This window comes from Schistocerca piceifrons, chromosome 3 (assembly GCF_021461385.2).
Source record: "Schistocerca piceifrons isolate TAMUIC-IGC-003096 chromosome 3, iqSchPice1.1, whole genome shotgun sequence".
Taxonomy (NCBI): domain Eukaryota; kingdom Metazoa; phylum Arthropoda; class Insecta; order Orthoptera; family Acrididae; genus Schistocerca; species Schistocerca piceifrons.
The window spans coordinates 390,133,112-390,153,488 of record NC_060140.1 but is presented as its reverse complement, the minus strand read 5'-3'; the positions used below and the strand labels follow the sequence as shown (position 1 = coordinate 390,153,488).

Below are 20,377 nucleotides of genomic sequence, written 5' to 3'. Positions count from 1 at the left end.
TGCATATTGCGATAAACTTACGTGTGAATCACTACATTGTGTTGAACAGTGTCAAAATACAGAACATACTCCAAAAACAGTCTAATTCCATCCGTGTGAATGCGAGTGAAATGGACACTAATAGACCTTTCCACAGGATGAGAATAGTAATTATCTTGTCACTGATGCTTATATTTTGACATTTCATGTACCCATCCTAAACTGAGGGACGTGAGAAAGGAGAAGCAAGACATGCTGCAGCGCGACTTATAGCCAGCAACAGATCGAAACCACGATGCAGCCGACGCCCCACCAACTCGGCCGGGGGCGGTCCAGCAGCAGCCACTACCTGTCTGCGTTCCAACGGCTCGACACGGGGGCGGTCTTACGACGTCAGCGGCAAATTCTTATGACATGCGATAAATGAGTGACTTTGGAAAATGTTATGATATACCACCATGAAAAAACATTCATTATCTCAGATGCTTACAACAGAGTCATAAATTTGCATTTTCCAGCATATTTTATTACATTCATGTCAAGCCTGACTGTTAAAAGTAGGTGTCTGTATTTTCTAGAAGCCCCTTGGACGGTTTTATTCCCGGTTTTCCGAGACCAGTGAACCCAAATGGGGAGGGGGAGGGGGGATAAGTTAATCTGGGAAGTATCCGCAGCAATTTCCGAGATAATACAGGTTCTGAAGTCATTCAAGGTATTTGATTTAACTATAATTTTATCATGTCTAAAAAAACTTTGAAACTAAACATTTGTATCTTGAGAGTAGCAAATCTACGTGGATTACGTGGACTGATAAAAAAAATACAATAGATAAACTAATTTTTTTTCTCAGCCCGAGGGGCATTGTAACATCCATGAGATAAATTTTAGCTACACTGCGACGAGAGGAAATTATGCCTCTAACAGTTATAAACATTATCTATTCGACATATAAAAAACAGTGAAAACGATGATAAATATTAATTATTTACATAATATTTTATGATGTAATTGGACATATCGACGTGTATCATACAAAGACAATGATAATTGTAAATTCCTTTTATGATCTGTGTTTGTCTTCCTTTGTTGTTACCTTTTGTTGGATGGCTTTTGTAGGTTGCGGACGCATATCAAACTGAGGTCTGTTAAGAAATTGTAATTATTTGTTAATTATTACTTGAGAAAAGAATTCATTATTATTATAAATATGAGTGACTAACTATTTGTAACTTTAATTCCTCACTCAATAAGCATTATTTGTGTTAATAATTCCTTTCCGCTGCAAGAAGCGCAGCCATTGATGATAGCGATCTGTATCGCGTTTTTTGGCTGTGTTTTTCTTAGAAAAAAATCAAATGTTTGCTTGATGAAGTGTAAATAGTGCACAATACGAAAGTAAAGTTTAATAAGCATTTCAAATACTTATTCTATTTGCTCTAACAATAGAAGCCGGCCGCGGTGGCCGTGCGGTTCTAGGCGCTGCAGTCCGGAGCCGCGGGACTGCTACGGTCGCAGGTTTGAATCCTGACTCGGGCATGGATGTGTGTGATGTCCTTAGGTTAGTTAGGTTTAAGTAGTTCTAAGTTCTAGGGGACTGATGACCTAAGATGTTAAGTCCCGTAGTGCTCAGAGCCATTTGAACCTAAAGTCTCTATGAATTGTCTGCCGCCATCTTAACAATTATCTCAGCGGCAAATTCAAATTACGCAACTCTGCAAACATAAATGCTGAAGGTAATACAAATGTGTAAAAATAAATGTGCATCGGTGGTCCCGAACTAATTTTGATGAAAATAATTCGAATCAGATTGGTTCTTTATAATAATGTCGTGTGACTAGGGCCTCCCGTCGGGTAGACCGTTCGCCAGGTGCAAGTCGTTCGATTTGACGCCACTTCGGCGACATGCGCGTCGATGGGGACGAAATGATGATGACTAGGACGATACAACACCCAGTCCCTGAGCGAAGAAAATCTCCGACCCAGCCGGGAATCGAACCCGGACCCTTAGGATTGACATTCTGTCGCGCTGACCACTCAGCTACCGGGGGGCGGACAGTTCTTTAAAAACAGTGCTCGTAGCACGATCGTTATAACAAACTTTTCTAGCTGATGTATGGAGCCGAAATTAATTAACCACGAGTTGCGAAGAATATTGTTTCAGGTAACATACGTTAGTGTTGTGCGCGACTGATATTCGGTGGTTTTAATGATCATTTTGCTGAAGATAACTGTTTCCATCGTAATCAATAGTTGTATACAATCTATTGTATGAACTGTGATTTAGTGACACTTACACAACTTGCAGACAAAACTTTAACACGACGTTAACTTGGAGTTCTTTAGCAGCTTGACCAAATCTTTAGCCGGGAGAAAAATTATTTAGTAATTAATCAATGTAATAAAATAAGTTTATCATTTTCATTTACAAATTAGTTAAATACCAAACCACTGAATAACACAGCGAACGCCACATCCGTAAAAAATCTGTTGCTACTCTGTTTGTGGTAGCGCTAATAGTCCTGTCTTGAGTTGTTCAAATGGGCGCCTCTTATTCACCCCCTCGTGATACGTGATGCACTTAACATGGTCTCGTGTATTTCGTCCGACTACCCAGACCAGCAGCAAATTCCAGCTTTCCAGTGAGCGCTGGCACGTCCTCAGTCACTAGAATAGCCACACATGTGAACCACAGAACTAACACGTAGCACACTAAACGAAGCTTTTGCCTCTTCCGTCCCAGTTAGCTCACCCTGGTTACGACCATTACCTGTCGTTTAAGTGTCCACCTGCCCTTGCAGCTAGACTTAGATACTACTCAGACTAACTTAAACTGATGCTAAGAACAATGCACTCACCCATGCCCGAGGGAGGACTCGAACCTCCGACAGGGGCAGAGCGCGGACCGTGACAAGACGCCTTAGACCGCGGGGCTACCCCTCGCAGCTCAGTGGATGCCTACTCATTATAGATGCGTAAACCGACCGGTTTAAACCAATACTGGTCTTTTAGTTCTGAATAACCGCTATTTTCGGTATTTGTTTGGTCTCGGTCATAATATGTATTTTAAATTTTTTCTGATAACCAGGTTAAAAGTTAAAAAAAAAGGCATATAAATTTGTCATAGCAGCAGTGATAAGTTTATTTTTTTAAATAATACTTTCTTAAAAACAAAAAATGTTTATTGTTAAAAATTCCCATTGCTTTCAAATATTTAATTACTGTAGTAATTGGAAAAGCGGTCAGCACTGTTTTATTAACAACGCATACTGATATAAACCAGCGACAAACACATGCCATAAGATTTGGTACAGCAATGCAGAGAGATTAACATGCCTATTGCCGTGTGTCGTGGTCTGTTGTACGGTACACGTGGTATATTAGACGGTACGCGTGTACCTGGGTTTCTTACTGTCGTCTTTCGACATTGGTTGTGTTGCAGAAGGGTACCATACGTAGTTTCGAAGTCTTTTACGGAATCCAGTAGTAATGAAATACAATTCCCCACATGCTTGAAAACGTTAAAAACGGGGGGAGGGACAAGAAACGTGCAACGACATACACTCAAGTGCCAGAGAAACTGGTATATGTAAGTATATTCAAATGCAGAGGTATGTAAACGGACAGAACACTAAGCTGCGATCGGCAACCCCTATGTAAGACAAGTGTCTGGGTCACTTGTTAGATCAGTTACTGCTGATACAATGGCAGGTTGTCAAGATTTGAGTGAGTTTGAAAGTGGTGTTATAGTCGGCGCACGAGCCATGGGACGCAGATTCTCTGAGGTAGCGACGAAGTGGGGACTTTCTCGTACGATCATTTCACGAGTGTACCGTGAATATCAGGAATCCGGTAAAACATCAAATCTCCGACATCGTTGCGACCGGAAAAAGATCCTGTAAGAACGGGACCAACGACGGCTCAAGAGAATCGTTCAAAGTGACAGAAGTGCAAGCCTTCCGCAGATTGTTGCAGATTTCAATACCGGGCCATAAACAAGTGTGCGAACCATTCAACGAAACATCGTCGATATGGGCTTTCGGAGTCGACGGCCTACTCGTGTACTCTTGATGACTGTCCGACACAACGCTGTACGCCTCGCCTCGGCCCATCAACACCGACATTGAACTGTTGACCAGTGGAAACATGTTGACTGATCGGACGAGTGTCATTACTAATTGTGTCGAGCGGATGGACTTGTACGGGTATGGAGACAGCCTCAAAATGAGCCCTACACGTCAGCAGGAGACTGTTCGAGATCCTGAAGGCTCTGTAATGGTTTGGGCCGTGTGCAGTTGGACTGGTGTGGGACCCCTGATATGTCTAGATATGACTTTGAAACGTGACACGGACGTAAGCATAATGTCTGATGATCTGCATCCATTCATGTCATTCCGACGGACTTCGGCAATTCCAGCAGGACAATGCAATACCCCATACGTCCAAAATTGCCACAGAGTGACTCCAGGAACAGTGTTCTGAGTTTAAAGACTTCCGCTGGCCACCCACCTCCCCAGACATGAACATTTTTGGGCATATCTGCGATGCCATGCAAGTGCTGTTCAGAAGAGATCTCCACCCCCCCCCCCCCCCCCCACCGTACTCTTACGGATTTATGGACAGCCCTGCAGTATTCATGATGTAATTTCCCTCCAGCACTACTTCAGACATCAGTCGAGTCCATGCCACGATGTGTAGCGGTACTTCTACTTGGTCGCGGGGGCTCTACACTGATGTACCAGTTTCTTTGGTTCTTCATCGTATAATGAGAGAACATCTATAATGTTCCTAGGAAGAGGAGGTACATTTGATGCATACTTGAGGATGATAATTGAATCTTTAATTTTATGTCTGCCTCTGGGTTAAAAATAGATCTCATTCAAAAGTGGTGATGCAGAGAAGTCATCAACTTGCGAAGTTCCATGGTCGCTGTCACCACCCCATCTCTTTCACGTTCGCAATCATTGCTGGAGACAATGCGACCGATTTCTACCACAGCCTCAGCCCCATATCGTTTATGATTTTATATTCCTCCACCTTTATTAGATGTTTTCGGTGTTTGTTCGACGTCTAAATTTGTGGAAGTAGCAGCAGCGAGAAACCGAAAGAGGCAGGTTTTTCGAGCTATTTTAACAGTCACGTTTAACTGAAGACGAAAGGAATCTGTGTAACAGAAAACCAGTTACTCCTGTCCGACGTATCGTCTTGATAAGCTTTCACAGCAGTAATTGTCACAATTAATAAAATACGCCGGACTATTATGCTGTGATCGAAGTGATTTCACTTTAAAACCCAACGTTTCGTCCTCACCTGTGGAGGACGTTTTCAAGAGGAATCGTAGGTTAGTTGAACGTCCGATTCACACCTGGTTCGCTACCGAGCGACGTTCAACAAAGCTACGATTCCCCTTGAAAATATCCTCCACAGATGGGGACGAAACTTCGGGTTTTAAAGTGACAACTCTTCGACCACGGCATAATATCCCGGAATATTTTATCAATTGTGGTAGCATCATTGTTAAAATATTAATTTATAGTTAATTAACTACGACAACCGTGATGATACACAATGACTCCAACGTTTCATGAACGTATGTGGTAAGTCGCCTGTGAAGAGATGCGGCCGTCAACAGGCGACCCGGCGACATGCAGTGTCGTACGGCTGGTAAAGTGATGACGGAAGCCACTCGGTAAGGCTGGTGACCTCAGCAGTGGGCGATGGCCCACAGTGCAAACAGCCTGTCAGCACAGGACAGGGCGCACGAAGGTAGTGTGGATGAGGAGAATCGCAGCAGGAACAGTGTGTGTCCACATGAGCTGAGGCAGGCAACAATGAGTTTCGCCACACGAGCGAAGGCCGCTGAGCGGCTGCACTGCCATAGGTTCTATCTGTGGGCTACGGGAGGCTCACTGATTGGAGGGCGCTATGCCAACTGCATTAATTTTAGAACAGGTAGGGGGGACGCAGCTACACTATGTGATCAAAGGTATCTGGACACCTGGCTGAAAATGACTTACAAGTCTGTGTCGCCCTCCATCGATAATGGCGGAATTCAATATGGTGTTGATCCACCCTTAGCCTCGATGACAGCTTCCACTCTCGCAGGTATACGTTCAATCAGGTGCTGAAATGTTTCTTTGGGAATGGCAGCCCATTCTTCACGGACTGCTGCACTGAGGAGAGGTATCGATATCGGTCGGTGAGACCTGGCACGAAGTTAGAGTTCCAAAACATCCCAAAGGTGTTCTGTAGGATTCCGGTCAGGACTTTGTGCAGGCCAGTACGTCATAGGGATGTTACTGTCGTGTAACCACTCCGCCACCGGCCGTTCATTATGAACAGGTGACCAATCGTGTTGAAAGATGCAATAGCCATCCCCGAATTGCTCTTCAACAGTGGGAAGCAAGAAGGCGCATAAACCATCAATGCTGTGATAGTGCAACGCAAAACAACAGGGGGTGCAAGTCCTCTCGATGAAAAACACGACTATTCCATAACACCACAGACCCCGCATTTTACTGTTGGCACTGGCAAATGACGTTCACCGGGCGTTCACCATACGCACACACTGCCATCGGATAGCCGCGTTGTGTACTGTGATTCGCCACTCCACACAACGTTTTTCCACGGTTGAGTCGTCCAATGTTTACGCTCCTTGTAACAAGCGAGGCGTCGTTAGGCATTTGCCGGCGTGATGTGTGGCTTATGAGCAACCGCTCGACCATGAAATCCAGGTTTCCTCACCTCCCGCCTAGCTGTCATAGTACTTGCAATGGATCTGACGCAGTTTGGAATTTCTGTGTGATGGTCTGGATAGAAATCTGCCTATTAAACATTACGACCCTCTCCAACTGTCGGCGGTCTCTATCAGTCAACAGCGGAGGTCGGCCTGTACGCTTTTGTGCTGTACGTGTCCCTTCACGTTTCGATTTCACTATCAAATTGGAAAAAGTGGACCTAGGAATGTTTAGGAGTGTGGAAATCTCGCGTACAGACGTGTGACACACGTGACACCCAATCACTTGACCACGTTCGAGGTCCTTGAGTTCCGCGGAGCGCCCCATTCTGCTCTCTCACGATGTCTAATAACAGAGACAATAGCTGACCTTACACCAACTGATATCGGACGCAACAAACACAAGAGAAAAGTAGAACGTCATTGTACATTTACGAATAACCGCTTTCGTTAAAAAAAGTTATTATCACCAGATATTTTTAAACCATAAATCAGAAAAGCACAATTCACTGTAAATGTTTGTAGTAAATGAGAAGTGTAAAGCTCCCTTCCTCGGTGATGGTGTCGTTTTCCCTAAGAGAAAAATACAAAGCACGTATTGGAAAAACCAACAAAAATATACAAACTTGTCATTCCAAACAAAGCTTCAGTAGGATGCACTTAACGTTAAAATGGTTCCACTTAGTATACTGAGCCCAGGAATCATCCAAAAGAGAATCTAGATAACCTTTCAATGTCCATACTTGAACACGTACAGGATCGTCATTCACTATTTGTTACTAATGAATACCTTTGGGCTCATGGTGCCACGTACTTGGATAATATGATCCATATGTAATGTTTCTTAATGTTTCCTTTATAATATTATTAAAATAGCTCATTACATGATTTTCCCACATGCACTGACGTATCACTTTTTATTGTGTCGTTTTATGCAATTTATTATCATAGTAAACACGACACGGCGCCACAATGTTTACCCTACTGAAAACTAGTGGTGATTGAATTTTCCTATCACGGTTTCATGGAAACTCGCTTAACAGTCTGTCTTTCATGTAACGTATGTTACTGATGACGGTCTTGTCCTTGTCCTTCCGTTGCATTTGGACACATAAGAATGGATGGTGTTTGCACTTTAATGTTGTGTAGTTGTTACTGTCTAAAATAGTTATTACCATGAATTATGTATACCAGTTCGTTTGTTACATTTCTATTTTGTATCTCTGAAGACGAAAAAAATTCCGAAACGTGTCACCCATTCTTTGTGACCAGTAAGTCATTCTTACGGTGCTGTATCACTTTTTATGTGACCTTGCCCTATTAACAACAGATCTACGTATATTTACTAGAATGCCCTCTAGCCCTCTACGTGACTTTATGCCACACCTTTGTTACTAATTAATTTGTTATTAGTTTTAGTAATCTCTGAGTTTCGTCAGTAATATATTTTTCTGCCATAATGTTGTTTCGTGTCTTCTTTCGATCAATAACTTTATTAATTTTCCTGAATCAACTTTTGTCTTGGTTGTACTGGGCTTGAAATTAAGACTATAATCATTTGAATGTGTTAAACTGTATTTACAGAATAATAATAATAATAATAATAATAATAACAGTAACAAGGGTAATAATGCATCATGAAAAAAATGAGGTTATTTCATAAATATTATAGTTTGCATTTTTTACTATCTTTAAGCTGGTAGAATCGATTTGTTTGTCTTGTAGGTGTTCGATTTATATATCTGTTTCATTTGTAGATGTAACTGGTCTCCCTCACCACTTTACAATCATACCACTTGAATCATGGTCGTATCATTATTTCAGGAAGGAATTGCTTTCATTTCTGTTAGAATAAAGAACACCGCCTGTATATTTTTGTCATCACAGTATTTCTTTTCTCCAGACTTTTGCAGGACCATGTCCACAGCTCCAGTTCTGCTCAGCAATATTTTCTCGATCCCCTTTACTTTCTGGTAGGAAAACTCCAGTACTTCTGATTCTTTCCTAGGAGTGAAATATCGTTTTTTGTCTCCGGGAGCTTCTCGTTAAATGACTCTGGCACAAAAGACATTAAAGCCGACATAATCAGTGTCACAGCTGCAAGCACGCTGAATACGATATGCATTCCAGAAGTCTTCCCCTGTAAACAAAAATATGAATGTCATATACTCACATCTAAATACACTGCCTGACAAAAAGGCAAGTGCGCAGGAGACAGAGAAAAAACTAAATTAAACCTCGCTGGCTCAGAGGGTATGTGATTTTATTTCAGTGATTACATAAGCGTATAAAATCACGAAGAACTTGGCAGTATAAGCCCAATTATCGGTTTGATGTTGCATGCCTTCTGACTTGGACTCGTCCTGCGAAGGCTGCTACAAAGCCGCAGAATCCTCTCCTGGGGCAAGTTGGCCAACAGCCGATGTAACTCGTCCTTCATATCTCGGATATTGACACGGAGTTGAAGTTACGTCCGAGCTGGATCCACAGGTGATCTATTGGGGGCAGATCTTGGGCTCTTTGTAGACACAGGAGTACATCAACATCACGCTGACCGTTTATAGAGACACACTTAATTTGTAGAAGAGCGTTGATATGTAGAAACATGACACCATCATACATTTCCGCGAGAGGTGACACATGACGACTCAGTGTGGTGACACCGCCAGACACCACACTTGCTAGGTGGTAGCCTTTAAATCGGCCGCGGTCCATTAGTATACGCCGGACCCGCGTGTCGCCACTGTCAGTGATAGCAGACCGAGCGCCACCACACGGCAGGTCTAGAGAGACTTACTAGCACTCGGCCCAGTTGTACAGCCTACTTTGACAGAGATGGATCACTGACAACTACGCTCTCATTTGCCGAGACGATAGTTAGCATAGCCTTCAGCTAAGTCATTTGCTACGACCTAGCAAGGCGCCATAGCATTTGATATTATTATATGAAGCATGTACAATCAAGAGCGATGTTCTACAATTATGAATTAAAGTTAAGTATTGCAGAAGCTATGTACTATTTTTGGCTACTATAATTCCTTGTCATTTTCCAGACCTCACGCCAGCCTGCGTGAGCTTAAACGCGTGCCTTTCGGCTACCCGTCCTAGTGGATTGGCTGTCGGGTCAGTCCACTACACTCAGGATATCTGCGGACGTACCGTAGAAATCCCTCAGTCACTATTAGCCTTGACCTCATGTCATCAGGAGTCGGCGACATCTCTGCGCAATTCGCAGAGATAACTCAGCATTTGACGTTTTTACGTCCCTCAGATACTTTGTCAGGCCGGATAACAGCACTAAACACGAACTATACTAATGCGCTCTGGTGGCCATTCTATCTACCACAGAAAATTTTAACTCGGATCTTTCACGTCCCCGGCGATGATGTGCACGTCTACGAAGTAACATAGACATCCAATAATATGATCTGGATGTTTCACGTTGTTTTGTCAGGCAAGTGTACTTGTATTAAATATGTTTTTAAAGAATTTTACTCGCCGATACTACTGGTATAAATGAAAAGGCTCACAAATGTAGTTCATTAAAATAGAGGTCATAATGATAAATGAAGTCGACGTACGTCAAACGGACCAGTAAATAATATGGTGGCTATCGTTTGTTATCGACAATTACTGAGAGTTTTATCAATGCCATAAAAATACATACAGTTTTTCATTTATAGGATTTTTATAAGCGATCGTCATTCGACATCATTGTTCACCAGGGATAGTAATTATCTTCAGATCAAGTGGTTTCTTAATATCACTCAGTTTCTAAACAAAGTGCACATAGTATAATGTACAGAAACATTTAGGTCTTCTAGATTGTGTTACAAAGAACGAACAGGACGTAGAATTCCGTATCTCAACAATTTAGCCATCGACTCTAAAAAGTTTTGAAAGAATAAGAATGACTCTCTACTGGTTTGCGGTCCGCTCAAAAATTACCACCATATTCTGCACTGGGTCTAGCACCAATAAATCTACTATTTTTTAATTCAGACACTGTCCGAATCACTTCATTTATTACCGACTTCCGGTCTGAGTCTGCGCTGCAGATCATCGTCAGGTCTAATTGGAACAGCAAAAAGGGTCAACGAAAATAAAAATTACAAAAGTGTGACATTACAAGTATTAGCATCAGAAGCTGCACAGTTAACAACAAAATATTTTGAGAACCCACACATATATGGAGCGGCAAATTCAGTTTGTCAGCTAACGTAAGGCACAGAGGTTATGGATGTGGTAAAAAAGAATATTGTATGGTCACATGTGTTCATGTTATAGGCTACAAAATTTAGGTATAGCCATTTGACATGTTCATTAGTCATAAGCTACAATATAAAACCAGTGTCAAAGAGGTTCTTCCATCATAAAGGGAACTAAAATAAATAATGGAATCAACAGCTAAAAGACATGATCATCAATAGCAGGTTGCGGTATGTACATCATGTCACACAATAAAAAATAAAAACCGATGTAAAAGACAACCTCAAAGCACAGCATGCATAGTACATTTTCGTTCTCAACTCTATAGTTTAAAAAACATTGCAAAATTAACCTACTTATCTGATCAGCATAGTTTGAGTCTTCCACATATTAAAATACAACATTTACCTTTTAACGCTGGCGTCGCGAAATCGCGTCATATCATTGTGACCAAGTGTAAGGTTAACTGTATTCTAGCGCTAGGGCTGATAGATGCAGATTCTACACAGAACTACCAACGCTTTTGACGTGTGCTGCCATGTCCTGATTGTTTAAGTACTTCTAGAACGACATAATTGTTTACTCTTTGTTCCAAAAAGAAATTTGTTCAGGCATTAAGTGATTAATACTGGACTTCATATTAGTGAATGAGAATTAAGATAAATCGAGGACCATTACCATATGCTAAAAATTGGAAAAATGGGAAGAGAGTTACAAAAATACTATAGCTTCTTGAAAATACTACAAATTACGAAAACGTTTATCGATAATAGTGTGAGAAATAAGAGTGGCCACTAGAGTGCGATACCTACCATAGCAGGTTGAATGATGAGCGAGACGGGTACAGTATTAATGGTTACATGCGTATCATTGGCTGCAATCTGTGCCGACTACCTTACACCCCGACCAGAAAACAAAATAAACAATTTCATATTTGAGGACTGAAGGGAGACATCAGGCACTAGGAAGTCATAATAAATACTGAACTAAGCTTCATGGGAAAATTCATTCTGCTCATTAAGATTCTTGTCGGGTTGTTTTATTTTAGCAGTATAAATTTAAAGATCCACATGACGTCGTAGACATGTATTGCACTTTCTGCCCCACCGGCCCCAGATCATAGAATCTATTCAAATCCATATATCGACCATATGAGACCAACTCCACTTAGCTAAAGGAACAAGGGCATGATAATGAATACAAAATAAAATGAAGAAGTAATAGTAATCACAACAGGAAAAGAACTATTTCGTTCAAGACCACCACCAAAGTAGAAGAGTTAAAGGAACAAAGAAGATACAATTCAAACCCATTAAAATCAAAGCACCGCAACTCCAACTGAAACAAAACCAAATCGAAATAAATAAGTCACTTATAGAAAAATCTAAATCAAATCACAAGTAAATACAACACATTGTTATGAAGGCAAAAACAGATCTCTCTTTCTAGAACAACTAATCGGACCTCTCTTCAAGCGTATAATCAAAAGGGGGTCAAAATCTGACCTCCCTTACACTACATATCGATGTTAGATATGAAAAAATGAAGAAAATTTTGAAGAAATGAAGAAAATTTTGAAAAATGAAGAAAATTTTGAAAAAATCCGTCGGGTACCTCCTTTGACCCTCAAAAATGGTCGAAAATGATAAATTTATTTTCGGTGAAGATAAAAATTGAGAAAATAAATAATATTTAGGTTAGGTTAGGTTAGGTTAGTGTTTAACGTCCCGTCGACAACGAGGTCATTAGAGACGGAGCGCAAGCTCGGGTTAGGGAAGGATTGGGAAGGAAATCGGCTGTGCCCTTTCAAAGGAACCATCCCGGCATTTGCCTGAAACGATTTAGGGAAATCACGGAAAACCTAAATCAGGATGGCCGGAGACGGGATTGAACCGTCGTCCTCCCGAATGCGAGTCCAGTGTGCTACCACTGCGCCACCTCGCTCGGTAAAATAATATTTCTTATATAATAAATACAATGTCAAATACTGTTAATGACGAAAGCAATGAGAGTATGAATGAAAGTGAACTTAGAAATAGTCAAACCAATATGTGTCCTAATTTTAACAACAAGTCAGTTCACAGGCTACTACAAATCTGGAGAGCCAACAACATCTGTGGTTATAGTTCTTGAGATAAGAACAAATTAATTTCAAGACCAACTGACTACTAAAACACACCACATGATTCCAAATATCTACATGATATGACACAACACAAATCGTTTTGCAAAACCTACAAAAACCGAGGCTATAAAAAATTTAACAGAGATGCTCTTATTAAACATATAATCAAGTCTGGTATTAAACCATACCCACTTACACAACTACCTTTTTATAATGAAGACAATGAAAATACTTTAATCAGTCCTGTATCACGAGGCAAGCTTAATGTTGTTAAGCAGGAACAAGCCCTCAAATGTAGGCTCGAAACTTGGTTATTTGAACAACAAGAAATTGCACCTTCTGACGATCCTGTTACAGCATTTCTAAAACAAACATCCAAAGTCATGATTAATAAAAGTGAGAGCACTCTTCACAAACAAAATGCACTTAAAGTTAATGTTCTACTAACGTGTGATTATAAGAAAGGAAGAGTAATACAAGAGTTTAACTTTAAGACTAAAAATGAAAGAATCTCAGAATCAACAAACCTAACCAGATATATGACAAAAGTTAGAAAACATTTACTTAGAGAGATGAGTGAGCGTCAAGGAAGAGGTTCTGGCTGGTCTCTCCACAAAGTTAAAACACTTGAATTAAGACTTAACACATATACGCCTTATGCAGGAAATTCTTACTTTGATCTAATGATAACAAGTATTTCTTATATTGTCTAAAAGCTTATTTACATCCACCACCTCGCAATGATCATAATCCTGATCGAGTTTTAAAGTATATTAATTTGAAGGATGATATTGATGATGCATTTAAAGATATAACATTCCCTTTCTCACTTAAAGATATCCCCGAAATTGAAAGACGAACTGGATTACAAATAAATGTGTTTCACTATGATTCAAAAGGAATGATTTATCCTCTCTATCCAAATGAACCAAGAAAAACTTCTGATAAATCTGTCGATCTTTTATTAGCAACTAAAGGACTGCAGAGACACTTCTGCTTGATTTGAAAGCTTTCTCATCTAATTTCTGCTCAAGTAAGTAAACACAAAGAAAAGAAGTATATTTGCAGAGGTTGTATGCTACACTTTAACAACGAAACCAAATATAACAATCACATCCAAGACTGTTGTGCTAATGATGCTGTGAAAATAGAAATGCCAGAAGAGGGCTCAAAAATTTAAGAACATTCAAAATATAATGCGGCTATCATATGTGATTTACGCTGACTTTGAATGTCTAAACTGTAAAATTTATCCTAAGAATCACAATCCTACCAATCAAACAAGAAAATGTCAAAAACATGAACCATGTAGTTTCGCTTACTGTGTTATTAAAAATGAAACATTAACCGAATTTAAACAGTACAGAGGTCCAGAAGCTTCAAAGAAGTTTATTCAAGACCTAACAGAAGAGGCCAAGAAGATTCACCAACTATATAAAAATGTTGTACCTCTAGAAATGACTGAAGAAGATGAAGCCTTATTCGATAGTTCAGAATCATGTTTGTACTGTAATTGAGAATATAAACTGAGAATTATAAGACTAGACACCATGATCATCTTACCAGCCAGTTTATAGCACCAGCATGTAATAATTGATACCTTAAACTTAAACTACCTACATTTGTTTGTTTATGCATAATCTTAGTGGCTATGATTCTCATTTGCTTATCAGAGAATTAGTCTGCACAAATGAAGAAACTGATCTTATTCCAAACAACGAAGAAAAATACATATCATTTACTAAGCATGTTAAAGAAGGCATTAACTTAAGGTTTGTTGACTCGTTTAGATTTATGTCCTAATCTCTTACCTCTTTAGCTAATAGTCTTAAAGCAGAGCAAATGCGTCACACAAGAAAATACTTTAAGGGAGTATACCCTCACGATTTTATGGATTCATGAGACAAGTTTAAAGAAACACAACTTCCATCTATAGAAGCCTTTTACAACAGCCTTGAACAATCAGATATAACGAGCAAAGATAATAAAAATGCTAAAAAGATTTGGAAAGATTTTGATGTGAATAACATTGGTGACTACCATGATTTGTATTTAAAAACATATGTGTTATTACTAGCTGATGTGTTTGAATGCTTTAGAACTACATGCATGAGCACTTATGATTTAGATCCCGCATTGTATTACACATGTCCTGGGTTGGCTTGGGATGCTATGCTAAAAATGACTTGAATAAACTTAGATATGATAACTGATTATGATATGATCGTAATGATTGAAAAAGGTGTAAGAGGAGGAATTTCCCAATGCTGTAAAAGATATGCTAAAGCAAACAATAAATATATGAAAAATTATAATCCAAATAAAGAAAGTAGTTACCTTGCCTATCTTGATGCAAACAACTTACATGGATGGGCTATGAGTCAACATTTGCCTTACAAAGACTTTACATGGCTAACTAAACAACAGATAAAAGATCTTGATATTGGAAACATACCGAAGAACAGTAAAACTGGCTACATATTGGAAGTTGATTTAGGATACCCTAAAGAACTCCATGATCAACACAAAGACTTCCCATTAGCTTTAGAAAACATGTGTCCTCCAGATTCTAATCAACCTAAACTCTTAGGAACACTACATAACAAATAAAAGTATGTTATTCACTACAGAAATCTCCGAAATGTCTACAACTAGGATTAAAGTCGAAGAAGATACATAGAGTAATTCAGTTTAAACAGTCTGCTTGGTTAAAGAAATATATAGATTTAAATACAGAAATGAGAACCGAGGCAACCAACGATTTCGAAAAGGACTTTTATAAATTAATGAACAACAGCGGATTTGGAAAAACTCTGGAAAACATTAGAAAGCGAGTTGACATTCGAATTTTGGCTGATGCTAAGAAGTGCCTTAAACTCATATCAAAACCTAACTTTTACCATCGAACTATTCTTACTGAGTCATTAGTTATAGTTCACATGGACAAGACTACAGTTCTCTTTAGCAGACCGATATATGTAGGAATGGGCATTCTAGAACCATCCAAGGAACTTATGTACAATTTCCACTACAACATAATGAAACCCAAATATGGAGAAAACATAAACATTTGCTACAAGGATACTGACGGTTTAGTCTACCACATCAGAACACAAGCCTTTTACCAAGATATCAAACAAATGATTGAACACTTTGATGCAAGCTATTATCCCCAGAATAACATATACAATTTGCCCCTGGTTAATAAGAAAGTCTTAGGTAAAATTAAAGATAAACTATGAGGCAAAATCATGACAGTTTGTTGGATTAAGATCAAAAATGTATGCGATAAAATATTATGACAAAGAGAGGATTTAAAGCAAGCAATGTGAAGAAAGATTTAAACTTTGATGACTATAGGAACCATTTAACACAACAATCCGAGATTTACAAGTCTATGGAACTAATATGAAGCAAACACCATAATGTGTCTACAATTGAATTTAACAAACTTGCTCTAAGTTACAAAGACGACAAACGATATATACTGCCAAATGGAATAAACACATTACCTTGGGGATACTATAAAATTGAACAAGAGTTAAATAAATAACAAACGGCCAGATCTAAGTCTTCCATTTATGTTTATTAGTACTTACATGTGTATGTGTGAGTTTTAGTATTAGTGCTTTTATAGGTAGTTCTTATAAAAGAGACCATGTGGTTCCCACTTAGACCCTCAAAAATGGCTGAAAATGATTAATTTATTTTTCATGAAGATAAAAATTGAAAGACTAAAAATAAGTTTTCTTATATAATAAACGAAATATGATGGAAAATAAAACTATAACTGAGCTTAAACAGTATTGTAGAGATAACGGTATTTGTGGTTGCTCTAAGTTAAAGAAAGTAGATCTAATAAGTTTAATTAACACATACGAAACAAGTTCAACGATAACTAATTCAAAGCTAAGGAAAGCTGATCTTATAATCTTGATTAACTCTTATCAACAAAGAAACAACCAAGATGAAACAACATAGAATAACCAAGAAGACGAAAAAACCAACGAAGACGAAAAAGCAGAGAACAACCAAGAAGAAATGATATCAATTAAAGTAAACCTTATAAAACAACTGATTCAACATCTGAACCCTGAACATGTATGTTACTTTCAAAACCCTGTGTTTAAAGGTATAGTAATCGATGTTCTCAATAACCTATCAAGAAAAAAGTGGGCACAGATATCCCAACTAAAGAATCTGTCCAAAAATTTTATTTATTCGTTTAGGAAACAATTATGTTGGAGCTACATTACTTCTAATTATGCACAATCACTCTCATTCATCAAACGTTTCAAGAAATACATCGATTGGATCTCCTTATCAAGAATACAAACTTTACCCACTCATGAAGATATTGTTGACAAATATGCTGATAAACTTCATTGGGACATAATGTGTAGTAGAAGAGAATTTTTTAGTAGACAATATCGTTATCTCAACCAAGATTTCGTTTTAAAACACAAAGAATGTGAAAGACAATTTATCAGCTGGTCAACATACACATGAAAACATGTAGGAAAGATGTCTGAAAACTTCCTAAATCAATTTAAAGAAAATATTGATTGGAAAGCCTATAGTTCTGCATACAATTAAAAAAAGCATTCAAAAAAAAGTGCTATTGAATTCTGTCGACATTTCAGAGAATACTTAGATTGGAATGTTCTCTCTTGTAAAAGGATTTTACTCACGGAACCTTTTGTAAATAAATTTGAAGATCTTATTAATTGGACAAAAGCCTCACCCTTTTTGAACGGACCATTAGTACGAAAATATCAAGATAGAGTCTGTTGGCGAGATGTACTTTTACATGATAAGAGTGAAAGTTTTATTCTTGAATTTGAAAACAGGGGTTCAAACCTATATGATCTTATATGGAGCTGTGAGGATAGAAAGTTCTCTGAAAAATTCCTAATGAAGATCAGAAACAAAATCGAAATGGTTCTATTCTTAAGACATAATGAACATGTCATTCCATCCCTCAAGAACAAACTGTTGTTACTTTAAACTGGTTTAACTGCGATAGAGAACTCATATGAATATCCAGTATGTAAAGAAACAAAAACTCAAACGCGTAAAACCTCATGCAATCATGTGTTTTGGACTGAGTGTATGCTTACTGTGTTAAGAGATAACAACACTTGTCCTTTATGCAGAACTATTATAAGACAATCAAACAATAATAACAACAACGACATAACTACTGATGACGAATTTGATTTTGATAAGCCAACTATTTCGGATGATCAATATGATACTCAAGAAAAACTGGTTACACCTTGAACATCACAAAAACAAAAATGAATTTAAAAAATCTTTTTACTCTTATAATAAATAGGATAAAGGAATCCATTATCACTCAATGAAATAGGCAGACCAAATATCCCATTCAAGAGCCTAAATGAACTTCCACTAAACGAAACACTATTAATCAAAAAGACTGAACTACTCAAAACCAAAATTGGAGCTAAGGTCGTTGTTTACATAGACGACTACAAGGTAATTTCACCTGATCGTTACGTTGAAGCATTTGATAAAAAAACCAGAAACGTAATTAACGATGGTAAATAACAATTATATCAATTTAAATGGCAGTAGAAGTCTTTGCAAGATTGAATTTACAGGAAAATCAAATGAAAAACAATCAGAACTAGAAATTAGCAATAGTGAGTAACTGCTTTTTAGTTTTTAATCTTAGTTTCGTATCTGCTTTTATGGTATTAACCATTAAAGCCCAAGCTTAACTGTGTTCATGTAAAACCTAACCTTTCATGACCTTCTTTCAAGCGCAGCCTTGAGCTGTTTTTGTAATAAGATGTTTTTGTGTTTAAGCCTTTCCATTTCTGTTTCCGTTTTGAGTTTGCCTATTGCTATGTTTTTCGGTTTTGGTTGTCATCTAAGCCGGTCTCGTTTGTTCACTAATTTTTGAAGGTCAAAGCCACACTTGTCGTTTAATTCTTCATAATATTGTATTGTCTTTTTGAGTTGTTTCTTATTAAGCACAATTAGCTCTTTGAAGTTTCTATAGTCAATCTTTGCACCTAATGTGTTAAAGTGTTCAGAGATGGAACTTTCTGCGTTTGTTACATACAGTGGATCGGTATAAGAATAACATTCAAGAGTTAATACTGCCTTCTTGATACTGCCATACGTTTTAATGTGGTCTTTTGTTCTTTCTTATAAATCTTTCGTTTTACCATATTTACACACAATGCAGTTATCATCAATGACATCATTGATGTGAAACTCTTTGTGAAGGTCTTTAACGGCACCTAATGAAAACAAATAATCACAAGAAATAGGAGTAGTTGCTGCCTTTAAAACAGCTGTAATATGCGCTGGGGTAGCTTCTTTTGATCTTAGTTGTTTGTTCTCTCCTTCTAGTTGTTTAATTCTATTTGTTAGTTGGTAATGACCTGTCTTTCTTATTGGTGGTAAAACTTCCTTGTAAACCCAATCTTGAAAATTTTCTGCTTCTTTCATGTTAGACTTCATAACTAAAGAATATAAACCAGGTTCATTGATAAAAACTGTGTGTGGTTGTTCGTTTAAAGGGAGGTCTAATCTTCTCCTCCCTTTTGTTTGTTCATTTAAAGGGGGAGCAAATCGCTCCTCCCTTAGTTGTTTGAATGGTTTTTTGATATTTAAGTTTGACATAATATCTAATTGCTTCATGTGTATTTTTATATTCTAGAATCTCTGCTACATCCTTACCTTTAAACCATATCTTAACATCGCTATCTTCAACAATAGTAATAAAACCAACAGATCTTGTTTTAAATGTAAAAACGTTATTCTGTAAATCAATCAAATTATCCATTTATTATATAATGAATTAAGATAATTTATTTGTGCTTTTATGATATTAGCCACCAAAGCTGTTTAAACAAGAACGCTTGATTTATTAATCCAAGAGTTATGAGAACTATCGAAACCTAACCACTTAACAAACACTTTGTCACCTTTCTTTTTCAACACCTTCTCTACCAAACAAACATCTGGATATTTTATCTTAAGCAATTCAGGATCATAAAACAAACCTTCAACACATTCTCTGCTTAAATCCATTACCCTGTAAGTTGGTGGGTTTAATGGTATGACTTTGTAAATCACAGATTACTGCTATTTATCAACGTCCATCTGGTGAAGTTGTTCTCTTTATAAACAACATGGTGTACATGATAACGTTTCCAGACTTATGTCTTGTTAGTGGTTACCCAAAACGTTGCCTGATATAGGAATTCAGCCAAATACCAAAATAAATGGGGTTGTAAATACGTACACAGGGAGAACTTTTGTCTTCTATGATGACGTTTACTATCTTGAACTAA

At 38.1% G+C, this 20,377-nt stretch overlaps 1 protein-coding gene across 1 annotated transcript in view; it reads right to left on the bottom strand.

Annotated features, from left to right (window-relative positions):
• Positions 1-8,389: 8,389 nt before the first annotated feature.
• The window catches only part of LOC124789998 (solute carrier family 22 member 3-like), a 102,454-nt gene continuing 90,466 nt past the window's right edge, over positions 8,390-20,377 (bottom strand). Inside the window, exon 6 of the mRNA XM_047257541.1 lies at positions 8,390-8,852. Within this exon, the coding sequence (XP_047113497.1) occupies positions 8,676-8,852 (177 nt within the window). The 3' untranslated portion in view covers positions 8,390-8,675. The remainder of the gene's footprint in view (positions 8,853-20,377) is intronic.